This window comes from Vidua chalybeata, chromosome 4 (genome assembly GCF_026979565.1).
Source record: "Vidua chalybeata isolate OUT-0048 chromosome 4, bVidCha1 merged haplotype, whole genome shotgun sequence".
Classification (NCBI taxonomy): domain Eukaryota; kingdom Metazoa; phylum Chordata; class Aves; order Passeriformes; family Viduidae; genus Vidua; species Vidua chalybeata.
This window is the reverse complement of record NC_071533.1, coordinates 50,046,310-50,060,135: the sequence shown is the minus strand read 5'-3', so window position 1 is coordinate 50,060,135 and position 13,826 is coordinate 50,046,310. Positions and strand designations below refer to the sequence as shown.

The 13,826-nt window shown below is 40.0% G+C and overlaps 2 protein-coding genes across 7 annotated transcripts in view; one reads left to right on the top strand and one right to left on the bottom strand.

Moving 5' to 3' along the window:
* The window catches only part of SMIM14 (small integral membrane protein 14), a 54,910-nt gene extending 52,799 nt beyond the window's left edge, over window positions 1–2,111 (bottom strand). For 3 of the 4 annotated variants that reach the window (XM_053940043.1, XM_053940042.1, XM_053940046.1), the window contains exon 1: window positions 764–872. The gene's annotated coding sequence lies outside the window, so the exon portion shown is untranslated. Of the gene's footprint in view, window positions 1–763; window positions 873–2,060 lie in introns of those variants that run through there. The other variant, XM_053940044.1, reaches the window with a different exon arrangement.
* The window catches only part of UBE2K (ubiquitin conjugating enzyme E2 K), a 44,789-nt gene continuing 31,904 nt past the window's right edge, over window positions 942–13,826 (top strand). The window contains exon 1 of one of the 3 annotated variants that reach the window (XM_053940040.1): window positions 942–1,455. In XM_053940040.1, the coding sequence (XP_053796015.1) occupies window positions 1,393–1,455 (63 nt within the window). In that variant the 5' untranslated portion in view covers window positions 942–1,392. The remainder of the gene's footprint in view (window positions 1,456–13,826) is intronic. The other 2 variants (XR_008430393.1, XM_053940041.1) reach the window with 2 other exon arrangements.

The following is a 13,826-nucleotide window of genomic DNA, read 5'->3' as shown; positions in this document are numbered from 1 at the left end:
ATTGATTTTTTTTTGTTGCTTGTATTTTCTTTATAGTGTATATAATAGTCAAAATGCTGTGTATACTAATGGAGGTGAATGAACAGCATTTGCAGATAACAGCCCTACCAGAAGTCACCATTTGTTGAGATAAATTTCTGTGTTGTACGTTGTCCTGCACTGCACCGTTAAAAGGGAGCCCTATAAAATGTTCCTGTAAACCTTAATGTTTTGAAAGCCTGTAGTTCCTGAATAAACAACAGTCAAAATCCAATGTAATGTTCTCCTCTGAAAATCTTCGATAACAAACCTTATTTTATACATATATAACTTCTAACCTCAGGTTAGAAGTTATGGTTACTGTTTCCCTAGTTCAGAATTCAGAACAGAAGCAGCATCTGTGGGTGCTGGTCTTTGCTTCTGCAGTAAAACGTCCATTAGACAGGACTGACCTTTGCCCTTTAATCTACTTTTCAAACATTGTAGCAGAATCTGTGAAAAGACGCAGTTCCTTTCACTGTCCCCATTAAATAACCTGTTTCTGGGCCTGCAAGTTCTCCTGGTACCGTGTGAGGAGGCACCAGTGTCTGCAGGGGGAGGGGGGAAGTGGCCGAGGAGCAGGTCTGGGAGATACGTGTCACAGGTCTGGGAGAGATCTTCTCTGCCGAGCATAATGGGGAAAAAATAGCTGAGAACCGCTGTTATGGGCCCGGGTGAGCAGATTCTCAAGTTACGTGAAAGCCCTCTAGTTCTTTTTGCTCGAGGGCTTCACCAGCAGACATACCAGCTGCTCCTTAAGCCAGCTGTTTCCTCAGCGACACCTCAGACATTTCTCCCGCTACCGCCGACCCGGTCCAGCCCTCCCAAGGGTGCTCCTTCAGCCGTTCGCCGGCCCGGTGCCTCAGGGCTCACCCTGCTGCCGGTACAGGGCCGGGCGGGAGCCATGACAACACAACGGCCTCAGCTGTGCCCCGGGGCCAGTCCGCGGCGGGGCTCTGCCTGAGGGGGTGCCTCCTCACGCTCTCGCCACGGGCCCGCCCGGCCCGTGACAGGGCGAGCGGCTCGGGCAGGTGTCTCCCGGGACGGGCGGGTGGGCGGCCGGCGGAGCGAACCCCTGCGCCTCCACAGGTGGGCATCGCACCCTTCCTTCGGGGTCAGCGGGGAGGAGGCGGCCCAAAGCCCACACGCCGCAGCCGCCCCACCGGCAGCCTCCAGCCACGGCCCCCCCGGCCCCACCACCGCCCAGGTGCCGCTCCGGCCGCGCTCCCGCGGCCCCTCCTGAGGAGCGGCGGCAGCCCTTTCGCGCATGCTCGGCGCGGGCGCCATTTTGGTAGGGCCGGGAGTTCTCCAGCGGAGCGGCGGTGGAGCTCGCTGGGCCCGGCGCGGAGGGGGCGAGGGGTGCCCGCTGCGGAGATGGCCAACATCGCGGTGCAGAGGATCAAGCGGGAGTTCAAGGAGGTGCTGAAGAGCGAAGAGGTCAGAGCCTCTCCCCCCTCCCCCTGCGCGCCGCCGCCACCACCACCACCCTCCCCCGTGTGAGCGTGGGCAGCAGTGGACGGTGCAGGCGCCCCGCCGGCCTTCGCGGGGACCCCGCACCCCCCTCGGCCCCACCTCCCCGTGCTGGAGGTGGGCCCGTCCCACGGCATCTGGAAGGGGAATGGCGATTCCTGGGGAGACGGGGGCCCACCAGCCGTTGGGAGGAGGAGGAGGAGGGGGCCGCAGGAAGCGCGGCGGCAGGGCCCGACGAGGCTGGGCGGGCCGGCCCCCGGCGAGGGCTCCGGGCGCTCGGTGCTCGGGAGCGCCGCCAGGCCGGAGGCCACGGGGCGGGGCGGGTGCGGCCGGCCCGGCCTCCGCGGGTACCCCCGGCACGCGCCCTCCCGCGTCCGCCCGCGCGGCACCGGGAGGGTGAGCTGGGGGTACGTGATCCCACACATCCCCTTCAGCTGACCCCTTTGGATCGCCAGTGCCAGAGGCTGTAGGGTGCGGGTTTAGTGTTTGGGGTTTTTTAGCGGTTGCTATTAAATCCCCATTTAGCTTCCCTCTCTACAGAACTTCCTTTATCCTACTGCAGGCTTACTCACCTTCAGATGGATGCTTTTAAAGCCTCCCTCATTTCAGTCATGTTACCTCGTTTCCTGATCAGTATGTTCAGAGGTATGTGGTAGTCAGTAAGAGAAGCTGACTACTTTCAGGGCAGCAGTAAAGAAGTTCTAATCAGTTTGGGCGAATATATAGCAGTATTTGCAGGGTTGCATCAATACAGCTTTTGCTGTGTCTGTGTCTGAGTTGGTGGACGTCAGCCAGATAGGTTTTAATGGTTGTGTCGTCATTGTCGTCCTACTTGGGATGATGTTGCAGGTTAGATCCTTGTGAAATATTAATGTGAATATGTAACTCTTAAAGCTGGTGTTTCAGAAATCTGGACGTCTTCTTAGAGAAAAAATTGAGATCATAATTTTTGAAAGGTACTAATGGCTTAAGGAAAACACGTTTAGGGTAGCAGTAGTTAATGTTCTTTTAAATTGTGTGCTAGCAACATTGTTGCTATACATCTTAGCTAGCCCCTAGAAAAATGTGAGGGCCTTGTTTTACAGCTGCCTTTAGAGCCCAGGCTGATTTTGCCAAGCCATTGCACAGCAAATACAGAATTGCATGGAGACCAAGAGAAATTTCTAGGTGGATACCTTTATACCAATGTTAGAGAATGTAGATCTCATACCCCGTATAACCAGCTGATACTGTGGAAACAAAGAAGTCTATTTGGAAGTGCTTTCTAAAGGCTTCAAAACCATTTCCCTTTGCTTTATGTAGAAAACAAAAAAAGAAACTTTAACTTATATAGGTTTTGAGGGAGGTGAATGGTAAATTTTCTTACTGTAAAGGTTGGATCCAGTGTGCACATTTTTGATTATTTCTATTTGTTTAGTCTGCAGGACTTAGTTACAGAATTTTGGAAATGGATATTATTATAAAATAGCCTTTGAGATGCCTTAAGCTAGCCAGAAAAAAGGTCATAATTCTTATGAAAGTCAATTAATGGAATTTCAAAATCATAGTACAGCAGACTCTTGACATTTCTTTTTCTTCTGTCATTAGCAAGCTACGTAAGCATCATGATATATTAGTATGTATAAAATTACTGTTTACAGACTATATTAACTCCCATGTGTTGAATGCAAAATTTCAGCATTACTCAATGGTTATCAAAGTTGCAAGCAAAGTTCTTTTTGTGAATGTTTATACTTCCAGGGCAGTCAAACTATGGTGTCATTATCATTGGGTGTGAAAACATGTGGAGTGGGATGATGAATGAAGGTCCAACTAAATACTACAAATAACATCACAAAAAAAAAAAAAAAAAAAAATAGTTTTCTTACTAAAATTATTATTAAACCTGTTTTCTTCAAAAGGAAATAAATATTTTTAATGAATAGCAATGCTAAATTTTTTTTTTTTTGGAGGTTTGTAAGTCCCTCTCTGAAAGCAAAGTGGCTCACATTATCTTTTCTTAAATTATTCCTGATTTAATGCTCTGAATGACTTGAAGGGCACCCCCCCCTTTTCCTTATAGATGTAACAGGAGCACAAATGCCTCGGAAGGGGGTAGGCACACAGGGAGAAAAGTACATAGGAAGTTTGTTCTCTGTCTTTTTCCACTACTCACCTTTGTATTGAAATAGAGTGATGGAACCATTAAAAGGGAGCAGCTGCATGAGTTATTCCTTTTGCATTTGAAGTACATGTTGGAAGTGCTGAATTCCAAATGAAGAAAGAATTCTGTAAAGTGTGTTTATCCTTGCTAAGGATAAGGATCTATAAATCCTTGCTACACAGGACTAAATATACTTTTCATATTACTTAGCACTTCCTTTTTCCTTGAACGCCATTTCTGGGAAGTAACTAAAATGTGAAACATGCTCTCTGGTTTACAGAAAAGAGATGAAGGATCTTCCATATTTCTAAGTTGAGTCTGGGACTTCTTGAATGTTTTTCAAAAGTATTTAAAGTCTTTTCACACTTGAGGAAAAGTGCTTCTGCTCTGCTTGCTTTATTATTTGTAGTCTTGTTATATACATGACATTACGTTAAGAAGTAGGGTATTGTTTATTTAAGAGAGATACCTGTAACTTTTCATCTCTTAAATATTTGAATTAAATAGATAAAACTAACTAAACTTCCTTTGTCAGAAGTGCTCTCTAAAGTATGATTTTTAAACTTCTTACTTTTGTGTGTGGAGAGAGCTTTACAGTTCTAAGGTAGGTGAGGTATTGTGCATCCGTAACAAAGATGAAGTTGTTAAGGTTAGATAGTAACTTCACAGGTTAAATATGTGTAGGCAAGAGATCAGATGTTCCACTTTCTTCTTGTTCTGTCATTTCGTTAATCTGTTGTCTTGTTGGTTTTATGGGCTGAAATTCTAAAGCTACAAAATGTATGTTGAACAAAAGTATGAAGCTGCAGCATGATGGAGAAACCAATGAAGGGGTAAAAGGAGAATAGTATCCTGCTTTTACTAAGTAGGAAAAAGTTTTAGTGAAGGTTAGCTGGTATTATTTTTAGATTAAGTTACTGGAAGGCTGCATTGGGTAGCCAAATCCTTACCTGCTCTCTGTTTATAAGTAGCTGTCTTATGACAGGGAAAACTTGCCTGGCATTTAATAATGAATAGAAACATATTGAAAAATCTTGTGGTCACTTAAAGACTGATGCTGAGACATGTTGTAATTTATCAGGTATGTTAAACATTACATGTGACTTGTTTGGTGTAATTTAAAAAAGGAACAGTGTTTGCTTTGAAGAAATTATACTATGCTAGCGGTGAAGGATTCAGTGTTTAATTGGCCATCCAGTTTCTTTTATCATGTGGAAATACAAGGTGTTTTCTACTAATTGATACCTTTTGCAGTGAAGACTATTCTGATATTGATGGTGACACATTGGGAAGCATAGCTTCTTTCTAGCAAGAAGGGAATTGCTGGTATATCTACCATGAAATGTTCTTCTCTTACAAGTATCAAGAGACATTTATGGCAGGTAAATCCAGGTAGAGCTGAGAGTAAAGTAAGCTCAGTTGCAATTATGGAGCATGAATCTCTTCATGAACAGATATCTGAAGTAGCAGTGTAAATTTGCAACTTGCTTGAACCCAAAACAGCATTCAAGTGAAGATAGTAGGTTAACAACAAAAACTTCAAGTACTTGATTTCCAAGAAGGAAATGAGTGTTTGTTTCAGAGTCTGCTGTGTGTTTCAGTGATTTACAGACAAAAGGGAAGGGAAAAATAGCTGTCATCTGCCATACCTTTCTTAGACTTGTAAAGACCTACTGAGTAGCTCTCATGTTGGCTTTTATCATTGCCTGTAGTGGTCTTGTGATTTATGTCAGTATATAGCAAGATACTGAGTAACATCTCTGAAAATGTTTTTGCTGTTTGGAAAAGCCACAGGTATTTAATCTTCAGGCTCATAAAAACTTCATTGCTTTAGTTTGTTTATATTTGCGCAGTCTTGGGTGCTAGATACTGAATCCACTAATGTGGAAACTTCTGGTTGTAATTGTACTTTAGTGTTAGTAGGATTCTTGTTTTTCTTCCTATTTATCACGTAGAAGCAATGCAGGTATTTATAAGAATGAAATTTCTTCTGTTATGGTTCCTGAGTCAGCAACATATATTTTTTAAACAGTATCCATTTTATGGTGATACATGTGCTTAACCTTTGAATTGTAAGAACAGTCACACTGAAGTCAGTAGAAGTTTAGTGAGTGCAGTGTGATTGTTGTCACTGTTTAATTCCAGGGGGCAGCTAAGTACTGTGCACCTGCTCAATCAGATCCCCCCACTCCCCACAATGGGCTAGGAAGAATTGGAAAAAAGATAAAACCCATGAGTTAAGATAAGAGCAGTTTAATAATTTAAATAAAGTCAAATATAGTAAAAATAATGAATAGGGAGGTTACAAAAAGAGAGAGAGGAATAAAACTGGAGGAAGACAAGGGATGCCCAGTGCAATTACTCACTGCCTGTTCATCTGTTCTGAGCCCATCCCAGCAGCAGTCAGCAGTTCCCAGCCAATCCCCCCAGTTTCTATACTGAGTGTGACATTCTATGGGATGGAACATCCCTTAGGCCAGTTTAGATTGGCTGTCCTGGCCATGCACCCTCCTGGCTTCCTGTGCCCGTGCTCACTGGCAGAGCATGGGAAACTATAAAGTCCTTGATTTAGAGTAAGCTGTACCCAGTACCATCAGTGTGTTATCAACATTATTCTCAGACTAAATCCAAAACCCAGCCCTGTATCAGCTACTAGGAAAAAAATTAACTCTGTCCCAGCCAAAACCCAGGACAACTGTGTGAAAAAAGCTTGTGTGTCCTCAGTCGATGAAAAGGCATAAAGGTAAAAAAAGGTGCAAACATAAGAACGTTTAAAGTGTCATTATTATTTTGGTACCAGCCTCTCAGAAGGCCTGCATATGACTTAAAAAGTGTGTGAAGAGGGTTTTAGCACACTGAAGCTGGGGGCTGCTGTGCAAAAAGGAATCTTAGGCTGGAAAAATGAATGTCCTGGCAGGAATCTTTTGAAGTTCAGCTAAGGTAGGTGCCAAGTCCTACACCTGGGAGGAAGTAACTCCATGCATCCATATGTACAGTTGGGAGACTGACTGGAAAAAAAGCAGTCTAGCAGGAAAAGAACTTCATGACCTAATGAAAAGCAAGTTGAACACAATGTTGGCAAGGAAATCCAACCACATACTGGATTGCATTAGCAAGAATATAGTCAGTGGGTTGTGAGAAGTGATTCTTCACTTCTGTTCTGTGCTTGAGAGAACATGTGTGGTGTTCTGTGTTCAGATACATACACAAATGAACTGAGCAGAAAATTGTCAAGGTGGTTAAGGGACTGGAGCACAAGATGTGTGAGAAAATGATGAAAGCGTTGATGTTGTTGAGAGAACTGTTGAGAGGGACATCTTCCTATTATCTATAAATACCTAATGAGAGACTCCTGAGAAGAGCCAGACTTGTCTCAGAAGTGCATGGGAATATGGTAAGAGGTGGCAGACACAAGCTGGAACATTGGAAATTCTGACCAGACACTGGGGGAAAAAATTACAATGGTAGTAGTCAAACATTTAAGCAGCGTGATCAGCAAGCTTGCAGAATCTCTGTGCTTGGAGTTCAAAACTCAGCAAATTCCTAAACAACCTGCTCATATTGGACCTGCTTTGAGCAGGAGGAAGAGACTAGAAGCCACCCAGCTGTCTCTACCTGCATGATTACAGAATCTCTAGTATAAGTTTGGTTTTCAGTTACTGTTTCTCTTTGTCAGAGAAAACATAAAAGGGTTCCAACTCAGTCGCCACATCTGGTAAAACCTTTCCCTGTAAACAAATAGAAAAATTTTAAAGCAGACCATTTCTTTTAAATTAAAAAGTATTCACTATTGTATGACAATAGTGAATTCACTATTGTATGACAATAGTGAATCCTCTTCAAATTGGAGGCTGGGTTTTTCTGGTAGATGCAATGCTGTCAGGGTTTTTATATTGAACAAGTTTTGGTTTGGAACCCTGAAAGTATAACAAATACAAGATTTGTACTACTTCTTTAAGCTTCATTTCTCTGAAATGTGAAGATTATCTTAACTTTCATATAGTTATTTGTGAGATCTTTGATACATTGCCAAAAATAATTTTGTCTGCTGTGTTTTTAGCCATGCCTACAGTTTTAGGCAAGACAAGGTTTAGACCTGTTTCCTATAACTGCATAAAAAGAATAGTGAAACGCCATTACTGTGCATCTTTGGTTTTCTTAATCCTATCTGTGGTGTGTTGGTTATATAATCTAGTTTCTACTGGGAAATAATGGAGAACAGTTCTGTATGTCTTTGCCATCAAACAAGTTTGTCCATAAGTGGTGAGAAAACTGCATGTTATTCTCACATCTGGGATGATCTTTCAGAATTATTAGGTTATTTATAGTTAACGCCCCTTTACCTGAACCTTCAGCTGTTTCTCAAGTTCGGTGAATATAATACCAATGCACTTTTAGGGTCAGTATTATGTAGAGACTAATCAGTACTAGTATTAGGAATACTACTTAAGTATGTGATTTAAAATATACAATGTCAGTGATCATTTAACCAGACCTATGAGTTTGCCAAGTACTGGTAGTGGGAATATTTGTGCAGAGAAGGCTAGATCTATTGTGTTTTTCTGTGTCAGTTGGTGACTTTTTTTATGTTATTGTGTATCCAGTTGGGTCCAGATTTCTAGTGAGTGGTCTGCAGATCAGTTGGCAGAATCCTAAATATTTTGGAAGTGGAAAACAGAAAAACTTAAGTCTGCATTGGAGTCAGACTCATTTGGTTGTTTTTGTTCAAGTCGTAAAAACCTGAGGAAGGAGAGCAGTCCCTGGTTACAGGAGTGGATTAGTCAGTTTAGGATGAGGGGATAGATTGTAACTGGTGATGGTACCCTCTGATAAAAACCCTCTGTGGACCTAAAGCAGTGCTAAAAATTAGCCAATCCTTTACCAATTCCAGTCTTGCATTCATTTTTCTGTGCTTGTTTCCAGGAGTTTGGTTTTAATAGAAAGGAAGTGTACAAGTCCTAAGGTTAGTTCACTTTATGTAGTATGAGATTTAAATAAAGTTAACATTTTATCGTAGTAAATTTGTGTAAGTATAAACTGCAAGAAAGTGCTGGTTAACAGTCCAGTGGTCTTTATTTTGCATTAAGCTAGTGCAATTACTTAGAGTAGTTCTTAAATTATTTACCTGTTAAATGGTTTTTAGATTCCTAGATTCCATAATCCTAATAAGGACTGTTGCCATTATTATACTTCATTACTTTTACAGTAATAATTGTTGCTGGTATTAAATTGAGAAAATGCTTTAGGTTAAAGTTTATCATTAAGATGCAGGCTATCTTTTTGTCTTTGACAGGCTAAGTAAAATTGCTGCAATTTAGATATAGAAAAGTAATCAATTTGGCTACTTTATGGCAAAGAGTAGGAATTTTGGCAAGTAATATTCTATATGACACTCTAGGGACATTTCACAGAATCACTGAATATTCTGAGTTGGATGTAGTCCACTTCTGCAGTCTTGACTTATCCAGCATTTTCCTTTGAGATTATCTCAGTGTTAATATTTGTAATATCTGAGTTGGGGCACTTGAATATGTTTGCCCTGAGTATTTAACAAAACAGTATCTACATAAATAAAGTATCTCTATGAGTAGCAAAAATAACTTTCTTTGAGTACCAGATCTGTTTAATCTAGTATATTGCAACAGAATTCTGCTAAAGTAATGGATTGCTCCTGTCTATCCTTCAAAGTGTCTGCACAGGGGGGAGATACTGTGAATGTCAATGGCTACAGAAGAAGCTCCATTCAGTGTTACGCTTTATTGGACACTGTAAAAGTCACTCCTGCAGTATAACTCCAGTTTGGCTATGCCAACGTCTAAGAGAGCTCATCCTGAGCTCCGGCCTCATCCTGAGTGTTATTCTTCTGTTGCTAATAGGGGCTGTCCTGTCTACCTTGTCACAAAACACATAGGAAATTAGTTGAACTTCATTATTTCATAATTTTTATTCATTAGGAGCCAGTATGATCAACAGTTCAGATTGGGAAAGACTAATGAAAGACTGTAAGTCTTTTAAGCCTTTTAAAAAGGCAAGTTTAAGGTTACATGCCTTCAGATTCTAAATACATCTATAGAGTGTTTCAGGAAGGGAGGAAGAAACTCAAACCCACAAATACATTAGTCCATATTTTACTTAAACAGGTATTTTAGCTCAAGCTGAAAATATTTCACTTTTTATTTTTAGCTGAAAAGGAACTGTGAGAAAGTATTTTTTAGTTTTTGCTATGTTAGGATGTGTGTGTTGAAGTACAGGAGGATGTGATGGAATAAGGTAGCATACATGAATGGAAATCGTATTATATTTTCTTCAGAGGCTCTTAGAGCCGTCATGGTGTTTAGGTAAGCCCTTCCACTTTGGAATAAGGATGTCCATGTGGGAAGCTAGTACAGACAAACTGTTCTTTTCGCTAGACTTCAAGCTCTGAGACTGTGAATTAGCATGATCAATTTAAAATGAACGGAATCCTGTGATTCCTTTATATGTAGATTTGCTAACCTAAGATACATGGAATTGACTGCAGAGTCTGCATCAAATGGTTTTGTATGTTCATAAAATGACTAATTCAAAGAACAGTTCAAAATGATTATTAAAGCATGCTTTATCTGCAGGGTATTTCAGTTCTACATCAGAAACAGAACCATGCATAAAAAGATAGGAAAAATGCATCTTTTCTTTCCCTCCTTACTTTTCTGAAGGGAGCAGGAGTCCTTTGCACTATGCCCACACTGATGTCGATTATCTTAGTAGGCTCAGATCACATTTGGGTAACTCTTGCACACAATTTATGCTTTGTAAGATACTGTAAGTATCATGCATAGCTCAACATAGGCTGTGCAGGGGCCCTTAGAGGAGTACAGGAGAGTACGTATGCAGTTGTGTACACACCGTTCATGGCACAGCTTCACCAGTTTAACCACACTATCCCTTGGTGAGACAAGCAATGGCTATGTAACTGCGCTTAGGGCTTATGCCAGAAGAGCTGTGTCAGTTACACCTCTGGTCTCCCTGACTATGCGATGGTTTGGTCAGAAGTAGTTTAGACAGACACTAGAGATGAAGTTTCAGAATTCTTTTAACTAGTCCTAAGGCAGTTCCAGGAAGCAGTGTCACATTCCTCTTCCAGACTCATCTCTTCTTCCTACTTTTGTTCTCCTTCTCTGACTTGCGGTGTTCAGTGGCGAATCAAATCAGGGGTTGTGTTAAAATGAAAGAACTGTCTTGCTAATATGTGTTTATTTCAGTTGTTTACTATGCAGCTGTGTGAATGCTTACACAAAATTTTACCCTCTCCTTGACATTAATTCTGCAATCAGAAGGGAAGTAGGACCTTGGCTGCTGTTAGACTGGCTTAAGGTGCTGTGAAAGTACAGTCTCTTAAGTGTTTTGGTAGAGAGATGTTTTAACAGCTGAACATTAGCAGGAATGGGTATTTACGTACCTTAAATTTAAAAAAATTCTACTAAAACTTTGTGGTGCTTCAGGTCTAACTCTTGAAGAATGAAGATGGTTTTAATATTTGAGATGTTTTGAGTTCTGACAGGAAAAAAATATCGCTCAGTATTGACCTTGTATATTGTGATAAATATGAAAGTTCTAGACTCTCTAATCACCAGTAATACAGAATTCACGCAGTATTCATACTTGTAGCTCCTTAGATACGTTAAAATACAAGATACTTATTAGTAACATAGTATTTTGATCAGTAAATGAAACAAATAGTATGAAAAACAATGTCACCTAGTTTTACTAGAACAGATATAACCCTAGAAAATATATGTTAATATGGGGGGATGAAATAGAATGTGAAATTTGGTAGAACTTCCATGACTGAAACTATTTATAGGTTTAAAGAATATGGGAGCATTTTAAGGAAATGCATTTCTTGGCATTAACCCTTTCTTGTCTAGAAAACTGCTCTTTAATGTGCTGTTGACGGAAGTGTTTCTTCTCTTTGCCCTGCCCCAGCCGCTGGATTGTTTTGCTCTGGCGTTGCTCTGTGCTTTGAAGGTCAGCAGGCGCTTGCTCTAGAATGCAGATGTGATCTGCTGATCTCAGCTGCTAGTGCAGCGTGTGTACTTCATAGCACTGTGGTAATTATGTGGCACTTCTGCTTCTCTTAATAATAACAGGCTCAGGATATGCACTTTGGCTTTTAAGCTGGAGTGAGTCTGAAGGAGTATTTTGGAAGTATTGAACTATTCCCTCTTGCTTTGGTAGCTCTTTGAGGGGGTGGCAGTGGGGATTATAAAACTTTTTTTTTTTTTTTTTTTTTTGTAAATTGAATTTGCCGTTTTGCCACATGACAGTGCACTGCACTTTGCTTCCTAGTTGAGTGACACCTCCTCCCTTTTTTATGCTTTCCTATTTCTTGTGAAAGAGGGAACTGAGTGGATGCAGTGTACTTACTCTGGCCTACTCTGGGGTAGCAAGGGGCTTAAGAAGGGAATGCTAGTTTGAAAAGAAGGGAGATGAGAGTCTGGTATTGACTTCTAAGACAGCAGCTGAAGAGACAAGCTTTTATTAAAAACCTTCCTGGCATGTCAGTGAAGTAGGGAGACCTGAACTATTTGGACTAAGTTCAGAATGGTACCTTAGCAAAAGAGCATAAGAAAATAACAAGATAAATATTGCAAAACAAAAATTCCTTTGAATGTTTATCCACAGATTTGCAAAGACTTAGTAAATAGAATAAGAATGATGAACTTGGTTTTGTTTTTTAATTTATTTAAATAATTGTTTTAGGGAGTAAATTAATGCTGAAATATCGGAGCCTTTTGCTCAAAACAAGTTGACTCAGAGTACCTATGGCCTTGTGCAAAAATCATGTTACGGATTTCACTGGGATAATCAGGTGATCTTTTTCTGTAAATCTGGTGAGATATGTTCATGCCAGATTTTGATGTAGAATAAGACTGTTGGGTTAGAATATAAAATAGGTGTGAGTGTAAAAAAAGTTTATAAAGTAGTAGTAACTCTATAGTATAACAATTAAGTTTTGCTAGCATGGCTTCAGACTAGGATGAAGAATTTCTCATTTAATTGGGCTTATTAAATATTGAACTTTGTAATGTCTGTATAAAATGTTTGGATGTTCAAAAGTACCTTCTTCACATTTGTAAGTTATGGTTATAATAAAGAAGTAACTACATTTTTATTATATTTTAGGTAGGTTCAAAAGTGGTTATTGCCAATTTACCTCATGGATGAATCAATAATTTTAAAATCCTGTCGGAAAGATAAAGAAGTAATTTTATTTTGGTTCTGTGATTGGGGAAACAATTAGTGATTGAAAACATTTTGAAATCAAAAAAACCTCCTTCACAAACTTTGTCCTTAGTTTAGAAGATTCCAGAGAAAATTTTCAAGTTTATTCCTTAATCTTTGCTGAAATTTTTGCATGTACATTCTTTAAGGTTTTTGCCACTTTCTTAAAACTCTTTCTTAATGTGTAAGGGGCTAGTCTTAAAGTCCTGAGTTTTAATACGTAGCTGATTTTAGTGCAATGTTTATATGCATCGTTTATCACCTATATTTGTCTTTTCAGGTTAGTTTTTTTCTGGTTTCGTTTTGTTTATATATATACACACGCATTTCTAGAGTTTTCTGAGTTATCTTCTGTAAAGCAAAGTAAATTAACAAAAAATAATAGTATTTGATCCAATATAGAGTATGTTCCCCTTCAGTATAGAGTATGTTCCCCTTGAGACTGAAGAAAATATTTTTATAAGACCAGTAAAACCACAGACGGTAGGTAATTAATTCCTGTATGGAATAGCAGGGTTTTGTAATTTTGTTTGGTTTGGTTTGCTTTTGTTGGTTCTTTTTGTTGTTGAGGTTTTTTTTCCCACATACAATGTAATTTAGAAGTAGCCATTAGGTTTTAAATTCCAGATCTAATTCTGTTTAAGGTGATTTTGTATGTGTTATCTTTTGTTTTTATAAATCCTATTTACCACCTTGGCCCTTATACCCAAAGATACTTGATAGGACTTTACATGGAGTGTTTGACTATGTAAGGAGAGACAGACCTAGAACATGCAAATAGCAGTTTGACACTACTTCATTATTTTTAAAAGAACATGCTGAAGTTATTAATATTGCTAATACACATTATTTTGTTTTTTAGTTTTGACACCAGTAGTTGAAAACATAGTATGTTTGTTAATGGATGCATTTATGTTTCTGTAGAGTAATT